The following is a 17,121-nucleotide window of genomic DNA, read 5'->3' on the forward strand; positions in this document are numbered from 1 at the left end:
TTGTTTTATTTGGCTGACGATGACGCGAGGAAGAAGAAAACCAACAATCGAGAAATGCACCGAAGAGAAGCTCCGAAAAGTCTTCGTGGTTCAAGAAGCAAAAAAGATTAAAAAAACAAAGTCGAGAGTCTCGTCAAATGGAAAAACATTCAAGAGACGACAAAAGAGAAATCGATTTTTGTTTTGTTTTTTGGAGCGTGTTGCCGGAGCGATTCCAGCGCAGAGCAGAGGGAAGGCAAGGTCCGAGCGAACGTCTTCACTCGGCGTGTTTGTAAACGTGATCCGTGTGCTGCGGATGCATTAAGTCCTTTTGGTTCATGTGGTAAAAAAAAAAAGTTAAAAAAAGAATTCAAGTGGTCGTACGTGTCGGTGAAGATGTGAATCAGGTGTGTGTGCGTGCGTGTGCGTGTGTGTGTCTCTCTAGCTGCCCTCCAGCAGTTTGGCGAGCGCGTCCCTCAGCTCGGTCAGCTCAAAGATCTTGCAGTCGAGCAGCTCGAGCAGCGTGCGCAGACTCGTCCTGAAGGCTTCCTGCTCCTGCTGGCTGCTCTCCAGACGCTGCTCCAGCTCGCTCAGCTGAACCTCCAGCGTCCGGTTCCTCGACTCCGAGTCCTGAAACAAACAGATGGTGTTTTTATTGACATGTTTCAGAGGAGCTACACACGATTGGATCAGAGAAGGCGAAGAAGCAGGCGACTCACCCTCAGTTTGTGTGTGAGCGAGTCTCTCTGAGACTGGAACTGATTGGCGCTCAGCACCTCGTCTTTCAGCCTCTCCAGCTCCTGACCACAGAAACACTTCATGAGAGGAGAGAAGACGTCGTGTGTTAATGAATGATTATCTCTCCTCGTACCTCCTCCTTGGCCCTCAGAGCGACCTCCAGCTCCTCGATCGTGTGGTTCAGTTCCGTCTTTTGGGACTTGATGCCGGTCGTTTGGCCGCTCACGCACTCGAGCTCCGTCACCTGGAACACAGAAACACCTTCATGGCCTCGCTGTCAGAAAGTCGACGCTTCACACGTCTGATCTGCGAGCTGATACCCGTTTGTGCAGCCGCTCCGCCTCCTCCTGATAGGCCGACAGCTGCTGCTTCCACTGCTTCACGTTCGCCGTAGACTCGAGCAGAGCCGCCGTTAGCTTGGCGTTGTTCCCCTTCAGCGCCTCAAGCTCCGCCTCCCAGTGCTTATTCATGCTGGAGGAGCTGCGGAGGTGAGGAAGAGAGAGACGCTCAGAAATCAGCTGTCACTCAAACAGAGGTGACGGGTGGAGGCTCACCTGTGTGAGAAGGGCAATGCATTCTGGGAAGGCTCTCCTCTGGCTTCGCTGTGAGGAGGTGCGTCCGGCGTGACTCTAGCTTCTTCTGTGCCGTTGATGCTCTCTGTGGTCATCGGTGACGGCAGGTCGCCGGGAGCCGACTCCTGATTGGACGATGAGTCACACAGAGGAGATGTTTGTTTGTTTACGCGGAGAGACGAAGCGAGACGATCGGTCCCTCTTTCATGTCTGTATGCTAACTCTTCAGAAGCTAAGGTTAGCTTAGCATACAGGCTATAACCCGGAGCTAAGCGTTAGCATAGCTCATTCTTTAAGCTTTCTTTTTTTGGTCGACGTTGGCGCCCTCCAGTGGTCGTTAGGTGCAACTGCACTGTCGTAAAACCGACAAAAATCTAATTGCTGTTTCAGGTGGACTGGATGCGTCCAGTCATTCATGCTAAGCTAATCTTTAGCTTTACATTAAATGTACAGACATAAGAGTTGAACCGATCACGTCGCTAAAAGTAAACAAATATCTAACGTCTCTTTTTTTTTATGAAGCACGATGAAGAAGAAGAGGATATGGACGCTCTCAAAAAGGTTCAGGACGAGGTCTCGAACCTCGGACACGTCGCTGAACGCTCTTCACGGTTTAAAGTGATGAAGGTGAGATCAGCAGGAAGGAGAAGAGGACGTTGGAGTGAGGAGGAACAAAACAATCACACTCAGAGGAGCGTCACACGGTGAGACCTGAGGGGAGGTGTTTCAGGATGGCGGGGGGGCGGAGTCTAGAACAGGAGGACCCCGTCTCTTTTTTACCTTCTTCATTACAGGTTTGATGACTGATAACTGATTCCTTTTGACCGTGCCGCTCTGAGTCAGCCGAGGAGGTGAAACAAGCCCAGCAGGAGTTAGCTTAGCTTAGCATAACAGCGTTAAACATAAAGAGAACATGAACGTGCTGTGGGTGGAGTCAGTTACCTGAGACGGCGTGCTGGTGAGCTCCATCTTCTCCTGAGACTTCTCCTTCGCTACCCGAGCCGCCTCCTTGAACTCAACAAATTTATCTGCAAACTAAAAAAAAATAACAGGAGCGAGTAAACGCACGGCGAGCCGAGAACACAAAAACCCTTCGCCGTGTTGAAGCGGCGTGCTCTTACTTTGGCGAGGTGGCTCTCGGACGAGAAGCCGAGGCCGTACACGGTGTTGGCCCGGCTGTCGGCCCACTGGCCGAACTTCTGCGACGTCTTGGTGAAGGTCATGTTGGGCGTGATGGTGCTGTTGATGATCGCCTGCAGAGGACAAACCAGACGGCAACAAGTCAGATCAAACACCTCAAACTGTTGGAGGTGATTGATGCTCGTCTCTCATTGGTCGAACAGGAAACGGTCCATGAGGAGTCGGTACGGACGCAGCCTCTTACATAAGCATGCTAACTCCAGACTATAATAATCACTGCCACATCGATCCGACCAGCCCGGGGAACGAGTCAGACCGCCTGAGAGAGGAGGGGGGGGGGTCTGATGATCCAGCTCATAATCTGAACACTTCACTGACCTTGGTTCCGTCCAGACTGATGATCCGGTACACGTTCCTGGTACTGTCGTAGAAGTAGGACACGGTCACAGCGTGTTTACTGGTGGGAACCCAGTTCTTCTTGGTGGTCGGGTCGATCTGGAAGACGTGGGCCCGTGTGCTGAAGATGGGCTGCTCTCTGTAGGTAGGTAGGTAGAGAGAGAGAGAGAGAGAGAGAGAGAGAGAGAGAAATAAAGACGTTACTAATAAAATGATGTTCTTCATGTTGAGCGTCTTGAATGTTCCAGAACTCCGTGTTCTGGTCGTTACTGCGAGTTAATGATCCTCTGCAGTCAGCGAGTGATGAAGGCAGAGTCGTTACAAACTCTAAATGATCGTCAGTCCTCCAGAGAGCGTCGGAGTCAGGAGGTGATGACGCACGAGCAGGAAGTAGAGGAGGAGCTGAAGGTGAGGCGGAGGATGGCGAGACGTTGTTTAAGGCGCTGCACAGAACAACAGGTCGACCAATCAGAGATGAGCGTTTGTCTGGGTTCAGATGGATACTGCGGGGAGAGTCGGTACGCGGCGTCCATGTTTGTTCGTCAGAGCTGTGGAGACGCCGCCTGCGTTTCACACAGAGCTCAAAGAGACGCTCGAATTACGCAGAGAGGAAAAACAAAGTCAGCATTTTTATTTCAGGCTATAGTGTGTGTGTGTGTGTGTGTGTGTGTGTGTGTGTGTGTGTGTGTGTGTGCGCGTGTGTGTGTGTGTGTGCGTGCATGCGTAGGCCGGAGCTGGCCCGCAGAGCGGACACACTGACACACTGACGGTGAAGCCAAAGGTGACCTGAAACCACCTGTGCACACACACAGCGCTCAGCAGGGGGGGCGGGACAGGATCCAGGTGAAGAGTTCTTAGATTCAAATAAAACACAACGAGCTTCAACTGTCCGCTCTGAGCTACCATGAAAGGCTTGATTGTGTAGAGACAGATGAAACGTTAAGTTTGATTTGTAATCATCTGACGGAGTTTTCACAGATCCATATGTTGCATGTTGGATATTCCTGTTTTGTTTTCTAGAGAGTCTCAGAAATGTAACTGAAACATTTGAATAGTTAGCATGATGTGTAACGATCCCGGCCTGTATTACAGCAAACCTCTAGAAGCTCGATCACATGAATCCAGTGAACGATCAGAAGACGTCTTCAGTCTCTGGCACTAAAGCTCGTCGACGTTCTCGGTTCCCAGAGGATGAATCCAGAAGTTTTTACAGACTGACAAACTGATACAGGTGACAGGTTTCATTTGTTCCTTTTTCAGAGAACACAAGTGATTCATTTGTGTCAGGACCTAAAGACACGTTTAAAGAGAGATGTTGTGGATGTGCTCGTGATTGGCTCTGTTTCAGGTGACGATTTGAAGCAGATATTTGACACGTCAGGGTGTCGTTAGTCTGACGCCGTGACCTAGATCAGAATGTGCCGGGTGATGTGTGCCGATTGTTCGCCCATAATCCCTTTTCACAATGAGACAAACTGACGAGTGACAGAGGAATCTGAGCACACGTTAGCACATCAGCACTTCTCCACGTATGACGGGACAAACACACGCATGAATCTGAGTAAAAGTATTAAAGTATGTGAAGGCACATAGAGCAGGAAGAACTGTGTGTATGTGCTCTCAACACACACACACACAAACGCTGTCAGCTGCAGCCTGAGCCCGCTCAGAGAAAACAACCCTGCATTACTAACTCAGCTGCTGCCGCTGCTGCTGCTGCTGCGTTGTCACGGCAACGGCCACAGCCACGTGACCCCCCCAAGCTGGTCATCCTCCAGCTCGATCTGGCCCCTCCGCTTCCCCACATGCTCTCACGTTCCAATCCGCTTCCCCCGTGTGCCTGCCCGCTAACCCGCTCGCAGAGAGGAGGCGGCGGGCGCTTGGCAAGACTCGAGCCTCCACTTTAAAACTCCCATATGCCACACAGAGCTGTGTGTGTGTGTGTGTGTGTGTGTGTGTGTGTGTGTGTGTGTGTGTGTGTGTGTGTGTGTGTGTGTGTGTGTCTTTGTGTGTGTGTGTGTGTTTATGTTCAAATGCAAAGAAGATTTAAGCTGGAAAGAAAAAAAACAGCTGAAAGCTTCAAGTCTGACTCGACGTCTTCACCGTGTTTGTGTCTGATAAATCAAAGATGGACGCCGCCTACAGCTTTAACTTAATGATCACTGGATTATTCCTGTTATCAAACTAATCCTTTAATATATTGATGCTTTAAGCTGTTTTAGTGAGACTCTGCAGTTCTTACCGTACGGTTATTGTTGTGAATTATCAGGACGTTAAACTCGTGAAATCACTTCAAATCAAAAGTTAAAACTTCTCTTCTCTCTTTGGCGGTCGAGCTCGCTCGGTTAAAAACAAACTTAAGATCTGCTCTTTTGCTTTTTAAGCTTTTTCACTTCATGTTAATAAAACGTGACATTTAAGTGTTTGAACGTTGGCTCTAAGTGGGCGGCGAGTGGACGACCATCACAGGATGTCATCCCGTTCCTCTCGTGGTCGTCCACGCCATCTGAGTGAGAAAACAATGACTGACTGACTCCTCTCTCTCTCTCTCTCTCTTTTTTTATTCTGAAGATGGTTTTGGACCTGGCTGCACTCGAGGCGATTCTGTTCCCTGTACTGGTTTTACAGTTTAAGACTTTAAAGAGAGTTTCTATGGAGACTTGTGATTAAGATGCTGATCGCACCGTCCTCGCTCTAACCTCCACTCCTCCTCTCTCTCTCTCTCTTTCTTTCAAAGTAATGAGATGAAAAACATCTGAGTGGTTTGATTCCTTACAGCTAACTAAAAGCTGGTTTGGTAGAATCTGTTCCCTGATCACTGAAGCAGAGGTGACTTCTCGCTGTCACCGCACGCCGTGTCAGCCTGAGCAGCTCAGTGGAAAATAAAGCTTGGATTCGGTTTTATTGAGAGGTGCCAAGCTCGGAGCAGGAAGGCTCGTTTCCAAGCATCTCTGACAGAAGGACAGAAGCTCCTGGACTCGCTGCGAGAGTCGAGTCTGACTCGCTAATTAAGGAGGAAGTGCACACGGGCAGGACACGGCGTCTTTCTGTGTCAGAGGAATTGATTGTTGACTGGATTATAACCATTGGCCTTGAGAATTATAGAGGATGTGCTCTGCGTTAAGTTCAACCCCCCCCCCCCCCCCGCCCTCCCCTCCACCCCCTCCACCCCCTCCACAATATGACAACAAACCAATCACACGCTACATCATCTGCCTTCATCTGGAGTAAGAAGTAGGTCGCCCCTGATCAGGAGAATCACCATACATCTGCAGGTTCAGCTGCTACATGCACCGCACCAAGCTGGCGGGGGGGGGGGGGGGGGGGGGGAGACACGTTCAGATACCAGAAAGGACTCTGACCAATGCAGGAGCACGTATCTGCTGTATTACACCAAACATGCAGGAAAACAACCAGCTTGTTTACATGTAAACAAGAGAGGACAATAAGGCCGTTCAAGGGTCAGAGACGCCCCCGTTACAGGTCATGTGACCTGTCAGAGGGGGCAACAGTCCAGAGCGCAGAGTCTCCGAGCTGTGCAGGAAGATCAGATCAGACGGAGACTTCAGAGTTCATGTTGAAGCCTTTTTTTTATCATGATTATTTCAAACACGATGAAGAAAGCAGCTTCACGTCAGCGTCTTTCTAAACTCCAGAGAGAGACGGAGAGACGTTTGTGTCCAATGAATCTTTTTTTAAATTGTCGATAACTTTGTGTTCGTTGATGCTGCATTCTTAAAGGTTTACTGTTCATGCCACAGGACATCGGATCGAGCCAGAACTCAGGCAGGAGAACAACAGGCTGGAAAGAAGCCACAAGTCAGAGGGCCGCCCTGCTTGGAGCACGCGCACCAACCACTAGGCCACAGCGCCGCTTCAGTGTACTTTTCACATTTATTATTCTGTATTCAGACACCAGACGCTTTGGTACTTCAAACTTGTTCCGTCTATTTTATTCTAAAAAACATCTATTCTATGTTCATGACTTCTTTACTGTGTTTAAGAGAAACTGTAATAACACCCCCCCCCCCCCTTCTGGATTTATGAAGTATTTCTGATATCAGGTAAAGGTATAATTCTTGTTTTTTCGCTCTCTCCTCTTTTGTTGATGTTTATATTTTTTACATCTCATTTATCTGCTGTGATCTTTAATCTTTGCTGGCTTCATGTTGTTACCTGAGTTCTTCTCCTCATCATGGCTGCTCGGCTTAAACAACTTTTACTGTAGACTGTGTTGTTCTGTGTTTGGGTGGTTGAGCTGTGTGTCACAGCACTTTATAGACGTGTGTTTTTAAAGGTGTGTGTGTGTGTGTGGTTGATTCGGTGAGCAGCTGGATCAGCTGAGCTTCTGTTCAGGAGGCTGCTGGTGAAATCAAAGCACACAAAAACAAAGCTCGGCATGCAGAGTGGCAGCTCCAGCCTGTCACATGAACTACATACCCCATGTTTGCAGGATCTGCTCGCGGGTCGACAGTGATCCGTCTCGGTGGTCTCTGGAGGCCAGCTGGTCAAACTAAAGCCCGCGGTGCCCGTCCTCAGTCCGACATGGCTCGGCGCTGCTGTGCTGCTTTATGCCCTTGGGTACATTTTTTTGCAGAACAGGAGGGAGGGAGGAGGACGAAGAGGAGGAGGAGGTGTTGTTGGTTTCAGCAGAGTGAACGTGTCAGCGCGTGCATGATGAGACACGAGAGCAGCGCGAGCGCTAACCGTTGGAAGCTAAGCTAAATCAAAACTCAGGGATTACAGAAGCTAACCTCGGCTGACAGGCGAAGACCGGTGTGATTTATTACTGAATTCAGCGTGTTAACGTGAACACACACACACACACCAAGTTTTAAAAGTCAAAAAATACGAAAAAGTAACGAAGTCAAACCGGGAAAACACCGAACAGATTCGCTCGTTTAATCCGTTGTTAGCTTATTTTGAATTATCCGTCTGCTGCCGTTGGTCTCCTCACAGGACCAACTGGAGACGTTAGCTTCATCATCCAACAGAGACAGAAAAAAAACTCAATATTCAGCCTTCAGTCTGCTCGTAAATCCCAGTTTCTTTCTCACCGTCCACTCTGCCATTTAAATCCGTCCAACCGACCGTTTTATCGGCTGTAGATGAGAGGAGGAGGAGGATGATGAAGATGATGGGAGACATCTTCCGTCGGGCTGGAGCTTCTTCATGTCTGTGTTTTTTTACTTGGAGAAAAAGACAGAAAACACTCCTGGTTTTATCCTTCCTCCTCCTCCTTCAGGGTCAGCTCCTCAGATGTTGAACCACAAAAAAAAAAAAAAGAATAAAGTAAAAAAAGCTCCAGTCGTTTCTGTTCAGGTTCCCTTTTTTAAAATGTTATCTCAAACAGATGTTAAACCGGGATTCAAACCATGTAAACAGAGAAAGCTGCTGATGCTCCATCCTCGCCCTCCGCCTCATTCACTCTCTGCTCCATCCTCCGCTGCTGCTCTGTGTCGCTACGTCATCACGTCCACTCTGACAGTTTGACGTAATTGGCAATAACAAACGTTTTCTCGTGTCTAATCCGCAGGGGCGTTCCTACAGCCTGTTGGGGCCCCTAGGCAAAAAAAAATAATTGGGGGCCCCTCCAACCAGTGTTCAACAATCATGTCTGCCAGCGTCCCGACACTTCCTCCCCTTCTTCTCTCTTTCTTTTTGTAATCATTCATTTTCCTTCGGTGACTTCCACTGACAAATATTGGTCTTCAAAGACGAGGGAGGGCTGTCAGATGGGGCCCCCTTAGGGAGGTATCCTGCTGTCATTTTGGGCGCGTCCTCACTTAGCCCGTAAAACCGGGAAAGTTGCAGCTTCATGAGGCCCTCTGAACTTTCATTGATTCAGTGTATTATCACAGTTGGTTAACATAAAGCCTTGCATTGTGTGAATTAGTGATTTACAGCCAAACCAGCGTGCGGAGACGACCTGTCGACCACATGTGTCACCCTCCTGTCCTGTGCAGTATCCCTGTAACACTGTAGGACAGACACAAACAGGTGCGAGGAGGACATTTTCCCTGAAGCTGATTTTTAAATACAACATGCTTTAAATTAGCCTATAAATAGGAGTTTGGCCATAAGTGTCAACTCCGGACATGTGCAGTTCATTTAGGTTGTTTGTCCTCACCTGGAAAGAGTCAACGCTTATTATTTTATTGCTAACGTCATTCTTCTCCCACTAAAAACCAAACACTTTAAAAGTGACTTTGCCTCTGACCTACAGGAGTGACTCCCGACACAGGATACATGCTGCAAAGAAAATATTATATTTAGACCAGGGAGGAAAAGCAGGGGGCATTTACGTCATGCAGCTGCATTTTTAACAAGTAAATCTGAACACAAGCTGCAGCTAATGAAGCCTGGTTGACTTATTAATCATACATGCTGAGTGCAAGAGTTCATCCCAGTGTGAACACAACAAAATCGCCTCCCTGCATGTTGCGAATGCTTCGCATGAAACCCTGGAAGACCAGTTTTCTATTTCAAGATTACGCTGAGCATGAAAACTCAGCTCCTGAGTCGTGCACGCCTGCTCAGAATGTGAACAACAGAGCAGTGCTGAGCTGCAAGCGAGACGATAAAGCACATTTTAAAGATAGAAATATATGTCGCACAAAAAAATGGATGTTTTGACGGAGGATTTGACACGGGTCGACGTGGACGCCGAGATGACGGCGTTGTCTCCTGATGAATTCACTGAGCAAAACCTCGAGGGCAGCGATGAAGTGGAGCTTCTTCGTAACAGGTACGAATCGGTCACAGTTCTGAATGTTTCATTCTGAATGTTTAGCTGAAGCTCAAAGTTGAAGTGATGTGTTTTATCTGGGAGTTTTATAATTATAAACATCCCAAGATGGTCAGCTGCATGAATTATTATACCATAATACACTGGATCTATTCCATTATAAATTAATGAAGGGAATTCCATTAGTGCCACTAGATGATGTTTGTGTGTTTGACTGTGTGTGTGTGTGTGTGTGTGTGTGTGTGTATGTACAGTATGCACTTAGTTGCAAGTCTATTATTTAGACGGGTCAAACCCGAGAAAAAAATCCTTATAACTGTCAGGCTTTTTAATTAAATTTTTTTGCAAATTCATTGAAAGATGAAGCTTCAAAATACTCACTACTTAAATACTCACTACAAAATTATCTCTCTGTTGTTGTGCTTTCAGTTTACGTGAGGCCGTCCATGATGACAACGTGCGGCCAAAGATGCAGTGCCTGATGATGGACTCTTCCTTCTCCATGGTGACAATGCAAGAGGAGGACAGTGGGATCGCATGGGAGACCACCCCGAGTCGCTGCAACACACCATGGGCGTGTGAAACAGGAAACCCCACCGTGGATCCCATCTCGCCAGTTGCAGTACGTCCTGCAACACCTGGATCCGTCCCAGCAGGAAAGATCATCTTCGTTATGGATGAAGAACTGATGTCAAGACGGAAGAAGACTAAAGAGAGGGGGAACGGCCGCAAAGCAGACAGGCAACGACAAGTCCTGCTAGAAAGTTCTGAGAACATTTCAGGAAGGCCAGAGCTGGTGGAAGTCTCTCAGCCAAATGTTAAAGCCGAAGGAGAAGGAGACGAAGAGGAACTCAATGACCCTCCGGAAGACAAGGAGCAACGGTTGTTCCGCTTAGTGTCAGAGGGCTCCGAAATCCTCAACATAGTTGTTCCTCCAAAACTGGCAACGGTGGACGAAGAGGAGAGCAAAGAAATGGAGGACAACCTGTCGTACTTGGAGGAGAGCCTCGTTCCCAAAGCCAATGAAGATATCCATGATTACGAGCTGCTGATGTCAACAACCGAGTCAGATGCAGCAAGAACCGGAACGGTAAGGCCTTGTTCTATAGGCCCTAATGTAATGGATCCACCAGGGGCTCCAGTGGCTAGACCTCCAGGCGTAGCAGCTGCTGGCAATGTGGACTACTTTGAGGCGTTCACCCTGATTGATGCCCAGGCTCCTGGAAGTCCTGCTGTTATCGCCCAAGTACAGTCGGAGCAAGGGGGAGAGGGTACAACTGAGAGCCAGGAAGCAGAGAAACCTGGACCACCAAAAGACAACACGACCACAATGACAACAACCGCTGTGGACAATGACAAATCGGACACAATCAGCCTTGAGGAAATCCCAAGTCAGCTTCTCGATGAAGTCTTCTACGGTTGCGCGGAGGACTACGTGATAAAAAGTCTGGACAGAGACGGTGGAGTCTCTGCAGGTATGCGCTCCAGGCATCCTTCAAAACCGAGCGGTTCCACATTGTTTGGAAGCCAAGAGGAAATCCTGACTCCAATCTTCCTACCAGAAGGACCTCCTAAAATCATCGACCAAATTTTGCTGGAAGAGCCCAAAGCCATGGCCTTCCACTACACGGATCTTTACGAGGAAGCTGTTGGCAGTCGAAAGAAAGAAGAAGACACAGAAAGTATGACCTCTGAGAAATCCTTTCACAGCCGACACTCGGACCGGGAGGCGAGAGGATATTTAGAGAAATATGTCCTGATAGATGAGACTCCAGCAATCGAAGTGGAACCAGCTGAGAGAGAAGAATGCAGACAGGAAGGTCCATGGACTTTGTCTGATGTTGTGTATGATATTGGTGATGTGACATCCAAGTCAGAAAAGGGTGGAATATCGAATTCAGATGAGGAAGTCACTGATTTCTTCAGATCCAGTGCCAATTCTTCTCCATGTGATATAGAGCCTTTCCCTCGATCACTCGAAGAGGAAGAACCGGAACCAACCAAAAAGGGCAAAGACAAGACAACCAAAAGTGTCGCCGTCCCGGTTAAAAAAGTTGCCGAAATCCCAGTAGATCCACTTAGCATTTCAAGCTTCGAGTTTCCTTCAGATGAACCGGACTGGGAAATCCCAGATGATCATCACGCAGTTCTGGATGAGAAAGATGTTGGATCACAAACAGAGCAGGAAGTGTGGAAACCAGATTCAGAAGAGCAGCCGGTTGCTCCTCCCAGGAGAAGGGCACCTTCTGCTCCAAAGACATGTCTGGACCTGACGCCTCTGACTCCAGTGGACATTATTCAGGAAAGAGAAGAAGCTGGTGAAAAGGAGCAGAGGGTGGAAGAGAAGGAGACGGCGTCACCAGCCGAGACTGCCGACGAGGGAGATGGAGATGGGGAGGAAACAACACCGCCGTCCAATAACGTCGCTCCAGTCGAGGACACGACCCCACAAAGTGTAGAGAATAGTAATGAAATAACTTTTGGAGACACAGAACCAGCTGAACACAAAGACACTGAAACACTCAAAGAAGAAGCTACAGAACAAACAGAAACTGAAGAGGTAGATATAAAGCCAGCAGAGGTTCAACCAGGGCAGAAAGGAGATGATTCAACAGCCACTCCTTCAGCTGAACCAGCTAATGAAAAAGGGCAGTGTGTGATACTTTAAACACACCACAAATACACTTTTCATGTCAAGGTCTTAAACCATCGTAGATGTAACCTTCAATAAGACAGTTCCTTAAAGCATAATAAATATTATAGAGCTAGGTCTGTTTTATTCCCAACCTTAGTCTTAATGCACGAGTTTAAACATCTAACGTTGGATATTTGTGTTGGTTTCTTCAAGTTTCTCCGATGTTTTTTGCAACAGCGCATGAATCACAGCGTGTTTGAAGGAAGAGGTTTGGGTCACGAGTGAGAACAGAAGGAGCGTGAGAGCATGTGTTGGTGTTTGTGCAGCGTCAGGTTGGATCTTCAGCTATAAATAAAACTCCTGAATGTTAACTTGAAACCTTGTGTCCACCAGGAGGCGGATCACCCTCTTGTAAACAGTGAAACTGGTGGCGTGTGATACGTGTAAACATGCGCAAAATGTCTTTTTGGACACGTGACATCAATACTGGATGGTCCAAAAACTCACCATTATAAACGCTTGAATAAAACAATTTAACTGTGTTTGTTTCTGTATTATCTGAACTTCATAGAAGACAAACACCAGTCTAAAACCCTCTATCTTTTAGCCAATCAAAACGGAGCACTTTGGATCAGAAAGGACCTTTACGTGTTGTTGCTAAAGCAGCTTTATGTCAGTCAGTATTTACAGATTTTATTGCGTCTGGGCTCAAATCCAAAGGTCCCATCTGAGGCTCAGCAGTTACCCTACCCCTGCTGCCCTTGGTGAGCAGAATAAAAACACACTCCCAGATAGTAACACATGCATGAACAAACGTGGAATTCATCACATATTGTAAATGGCAGAGGGACGAATCTGTATCTCAGTTTTCACAAAGAAAAGAGATGTGTTTTAATGCTTCCTGTGCATCCTGTTAGACTTGGTTTAAATCTGTATTTATAGGCTTTGGTGACATCCAGTGTTGGAAACCAGCATTGCCCTGCTCTCTCACTTTTAACCCCTAAATGGTGTCTGTATCCTGGGTGATTGGGGACGTTTGACAGGCTGTGGGGTGGATGCACTTATTCTGTCATTTAAGAAAAACTGAAGGGAGGGCGGGACAAGTACTCAGGTCAGCTGACTTCATGCCAATATTCAGATCGATCCATGTTTACTAGTTTAACACCAATAAACGGCCTTTTGTATTTGTTATTGTAAGTTAAAAATGTCCACGATGCCCGAGTTGTGACCTTTTGTGTGACCTTTAGGGACAACAAAAAAAAACAGCTTAATAACAGGGTCAACAATTAACGTCAAAAGTACATTTATTTAAACGTTATGTTCATAGTAATTATTATTATTGTAATAGTTGCTTATTTGAGCATGTGTATGGATTAACTGTTAACCATTTATTACGACTAGCGTGCATGTTTTGTCGTCACTATGATCGCATAACTGGGAATTCCGACGTTTCCGAGGAGCACGTGAAGGCGGCGCCGTGAGTTAGCTTCGAGCTAACTTCGAGCTAGCTTCGTGATGGATAATGTCCGCGGTTTCTGCTCCTCGGACACCTTGGAGGAAAACGGAGAGGAGTCCTGCTCAGCGGAAGACGGATTTGTGGACGCTTTCGGTGACCTGGCTGCCCTCCCGGTCGAAGTCGACGAGAGGAGACCGACGTGTCTCCGGTGCCGGTGAGCTGAATTTAACTGAAGCTAATGCTAACTAGCCGAGCTACAGCAGGGAAGAAACCCCTCCAACCCCCCTCCACCCTTTATTATCTCCTCCTCCTGAAGCTACTGACATGTTTTAATGAGAGAACAGATTAATGTCACTTCAGTAAAGATGAAAACCAGCTGAAACAGAGAGATGATGATGATCACAATCACAGCTTCTTCCTCCTTTCCTCCCCTGTAGTCGCCCTCAGAAGGTTTGTCTCTGTCCTTTTCTTCCACCTCAACCCCTGGAGGTCTCCACGTGTCTGTACGTGGTGCAGCATCCTGCAGAGGTGAGTTTCCCTCCATCCTAAACACTGACACCTCACAGTTTTATATCATTAAACTCTTTATGAGCTACCAAATCAAAACAAACATCATCATAAAGAGAGATATTAGTGGTTTTAAAGGTGACATATTCTGAAAACTCCTCCACTACAGTGTTTTATAACATTTATTTGTGTAACCTGCGTGTCTACACATAATGTAAAATAAATCCATGCAGTCCTTTTGTTCGTGGTCTGTAGAAGTCTGACAACACAGAGAGAAATGCTCTGTTTTAAATGTTCTCCGTTTGTGACATCACAAGGGGGATTCCCCCCCCCCACATCGCCACCCATGGACTCCACCTTCCGCCTAGAGCTAAACTTTTACACGGGTCCAACATTTTTAGCGTCTCTACAGAGGAGTGACGTCTATGGGGAAAACTCAGGGGGCGGAGCTTATTGCATTTAAAGAGACACACACATCAAAACGGAGCGTTCAGAGAGAGAGCTGGTTTCTACAGGCTCACAAACCTCCTCTGCTGCTGGATTCTTGTTATATTTGGACCAAAGCTCAGAAACACAGATGTTTCATTTAGAGCACAGGGGGGCGCTGTTTGAAAAGAGGGGGGAGAATATGTCCTCTTTAAATCCCTGAATCCTGTTCAGCGTGTGCAGGTGTCACTAAAACGCACACTGAACGATTTCAGGCTGATTTAGATTTTTGAATTTGAAGGCAGGTTTAATGTGCGTCTGATCATTATTTGAAGTTTTGGATAGATGCTCGTTGTTACCCGTGAACGTCTTCTAACCTGCGTCGTTCTTTCAGGAGAGCCGAGTCCTTCGCACGGTGCCTCTACTCGCCGCTTGTTTGCCGCCAGGAAAATGCAACGTCATAGTTGGAAGGAGGTTCAACGAAGAAAAGTGAGCAGCTTTCGTTGTTGTTTGCTGATTTCCACCACTGCTGCCTCTAATCATCAAAACATACAATCATATTTAGTTTTTGATCCCGTCTTCTCTCCTCGCAGGAACCCGGAGCTCGCCGCTGTGTGTCGAGACAGCAGAACGCTGATCCTGTACCCCGGTCCCAAATCCCAGAACCTGGAGGAGATCGTGCAAAACCAGGACGTTGGAAGTGTGAAGCGTAATGTGATCATCATAGACGGCACGTGGAGCCAGGCCAAGAACATGTTCCTCAAAAACAGCCTCTTCCACCTGCCCAAACAGGTGTGCATGCCCGCTGTTTTCACAGACTGGGGGGGAGGGGGGGTTTATCTGTAGTTACCTGAGCCCAACCAATAACTATGATTTTTAAAATGTTGTTCCATTAGCAGCTTAAACTCTTCCTGGGACAGAGAAGTTGGTGCCGTCCAACTGAGACGATATAAATCTCCCGTTACACCCACCGGTGGAAGAAGCTTCACAAGCTTCACCCACATGAACATGACTAACTGAAATCAAAGCAATGTATAAAAAAGAAGAAGATGTGGGCAGGTGAACACAGAGGACTCATCATTTCTTCCACTACCTCTCCATTTGTCTCCCAAATGAAGCTCCGGAGACGCTCGTTAAAATTCACTGCCCGTTGACAGTCAGATACACTCGGATGGATAGATGTTTTTGTGTTTCTTCTCCTGTCAGGTCCAACTCAGCCGAACGCTCTCCAGCCAGTACGTGATCCGCACACAGCCCTCCAACATCTGTCTGTCCACGCTGGAGTGTGCTGCCATCACCCTGTCCATCCTCGAGCGGAACGACGACATCCAGGAGGTGAAGAGCTGATTCGCTTGTTGTTGCACGGTGGTCGGCGCGGTTGTCTCGCAGCGAGGGAGCGACCCTGGTTCGAATCCAGGAGCTTCTCCGTGTCGATCACAAATATCCAAACACGTCTCAGTTTGTCCTCTCTGTCCCCTCCGTGTGTCCGTCCAGGTCCTCCTCAGGCCGCTGAAAGCTCTGTGCTCCTTCCAGCTGCAGCACGGCGCTCAGATTCACCACAGCAAAGAGCACCTGCTGAAGAACGGCATGTACGACAAACCCATGCCCAAGAACAAGCGCAAGATAAAGAGGATGGAGAAGCTCGTCACCGATCACGCCGTCTGCCCGAGATGAGGACGAGGAGGAGCGCAGGACTTACCTCGTCTTCTCCGCTACACGGGGAGCGAATCCTCGGGCAGCGTGACGCCGCGTCAGGGCGCCGGCACTCAAACACGTGGACTTTTTTTTTTGTTTTTATTATTTAAAGATATTTTCTATATGCTGTTTAATTTAAGTTATGTGTGTAAGTATAAGTTTTAGTTGGAGTGTCACGGTGGGATGATAAAGCCAGATTCCAGCCCGCAACGCTTTAAGAACTGTTTACTCTGATAAACTGCGTGGTGGTTCTGATGTTGGTCACTTCCTGTGAGAGCAGACGATCACATCTGGAAGGGCTGAGTTCACTGATGTCTTTCAATAAAAGAGAAAAACAAAGTGCAAAGAGATGTGTCATAATAAAATCATAACACCTTTTAGACTCGAGGAAGAGTGAAATAAAGGACCGGTGCAGAGCGTGCACTGATGGATTTGCAGGTAGTCCGTGTGTGAGGGAGGAAGGGGCGTGTCCAGATTTATGTGATTGGGTATATTCCTTTTCTCAGAGAACATGAGTTATTTATTTCTGTATATTTTTGATCTGAAACTTTCACACGTCCCAGCTTCAGACTGGAGTTAAAGAAACACCTGAATAAATCAGATTCACTTCATAATGACTCACATAGACAAAGTCCTTCTCTCCGGAGAGACACTCCGACATGATGACATTTACAAGATCAATAAAACACAACGTGAGAAACAAAGATGGATTCAGATCAAGTGTAGAAACTTTATTGATGATTACTGGAGGAACAGAATTCATACAACATGTTTGAACTCTTGTTTTCAAAGAACATAAATGTTGAAGTCCACATGGATACAGATGATG

The 17,121-nt window shown here is 47.4% G+C and overlaps 3 protein-coding genes across 4 annotated transcripts; 2 read left to right on the forward strand and 1 right to left on the reverse strand.

Moving 5' to 3' along the window:
- Positions 1 to 175: 175 nt before the first annotated feature.
- Positions 176 to 8,017, reverse strand: homer1 (homer scaffold protein 1). Of its 2 annotated transcripts, none has more exons than XM_079365071.1 (9): positions 7,883 to 8,017; positions 2,808 to 2,964; positions 2,411 to 2,542; positions 2,232 to 2,324; positions 1,272 to 1,414; positions 1,038 to 1,197; positions 851 to 961; positions 699 to 779; positions 176 to 609 (listed from the first exon to the last, which is right to left on the reverse strand). In XM_079365071.1, exons 3-9 carry the CDS (start codon positions 2,510 to 2,512, stop codon positions 421 to 423), a joined length of 879 nt encoding a protein of 292 aa, XP_079221197.1. In that variant the 5' UTR covers positions 2,513 to 2,542; positions 2,808 to 2,964; positions 7,883 to 8,017; the 3' UTR covers positions 176 to 420. The 2 variants fall into 2 exon arrangements, with proteins under 2 accessions (XP_079221197.1, XP_079221196.1); XM_079365070.1 differs by having other exon boundaries at positions 7,266 to 8,017.
- Positions 8,018 to 8,375: 358 nt separating this feature from the next.
- LOC306837386 (uncharacterized protein) lies at positions 8,376 to 13,257 on the forward strand. The gene is made up of 2 exons (XM_079365040.1): positions 8,376 to 9,573; positions 10,003 to 13,257. Exons 1-2 carry the CDS (start codon positions 9,434 to 9,436, stop codon positions 12,239 to 12,241), a joined length of 2,379 nt encoding a protein of 792 aa, XP_079221166.1. The 5' UTR covers positions 8,376 to 9,433; the 3' UTR covers positions 12,242 to 13,257.
- A 213-nt stretch (positions 13,258 to 13,470) lies between these two features.
- Positions 13,471 to 16,638, forward strand: dtwd2 (DTW domain containing 2). The gene is made up of 6 exons (XM_079365073.1): positions 13,471 to 13,878; positions 14,102 to 14,192; positions 14,992 to 15,086; positions 15,191 to 15,389; positions 15,804 to 15,932; positions 16,092 to 16,638. Exons 1-6 carry the CDS (start codon positions 13,724 to 13,726, stop codon positions 16,269 to 16,271), a joined length of 849 nt encoding a protein of 282 aa, XP_079221199.1. The 5' UTR covers positions 13,471 to 13,723; the 3' UTR covers positions 16,272 to 16,638.
- Positions 16,639 to 17,121: the final 483 nt, after the last annotated feature.

Source organism: Symphodus melops (assembly GCF_947650265.1).
Source record: "Symphodus melops genome assembly, chromosome: 16".
NCBI classification, from domain to species: domain Eukaryota; kingdom Metazoa; phylum Chordata; class Actinopteri; order Labriformes; family Labridae; genus Symphodus; species Symphodus melops.

Coding starts and splice junctions, on each gene's coding strand:
- dtwd2 (XM_079365073.1), top strand. CDS start 13,724: ATGGATAATGTCCGCGGTTTCTGCTCCTCGGACACCTTGGAGGAAAAC. Junction 14,193..14,991: donor TGGTGCAGCATCCTGCAGAG/GTGAGTTTCCCT, acceptor TCGTTCTTTCAG/GAGAGCCGAGTCCTTCGCAC. Junction 15,390..15,803: donor TCTTCCACCTGCCCAAACAG/GTGTGCATGCCC, acceptor TTCTCCTGTCAG/GTCCAACTCAGCCGAACGCT.
- homer1 (XM_079365070.1), bottom strand. Junction 1,415..2,231: donor TCACCAGCACGCCGTCTCAG/GTAACTGACTCC, acceptor TCGTCCAATCAG/GAGTCGGCTCCCGGCGACCT. Junction 610..698: donor CGCTCACACACAAACTGAGG/GTGAGTCGCCTG, acceptor TGTTTGTTTCAG/GACTCGGAGTCGAGGAACCG.
- LOC306837386 (XM_079365040.1), top strand. CDS start 9,434: ATGTCGCACAAAAAAATGGATGTTTTGACGGAGGATTTGACACGGGTC. Junction 9,574..10,002: donor GTGGAGCTTCTTCGTAACAG/GTACGAATCGGT, acceptor TTGTGCTTTCAG/TTTACGTGAGGCCGTCCATG.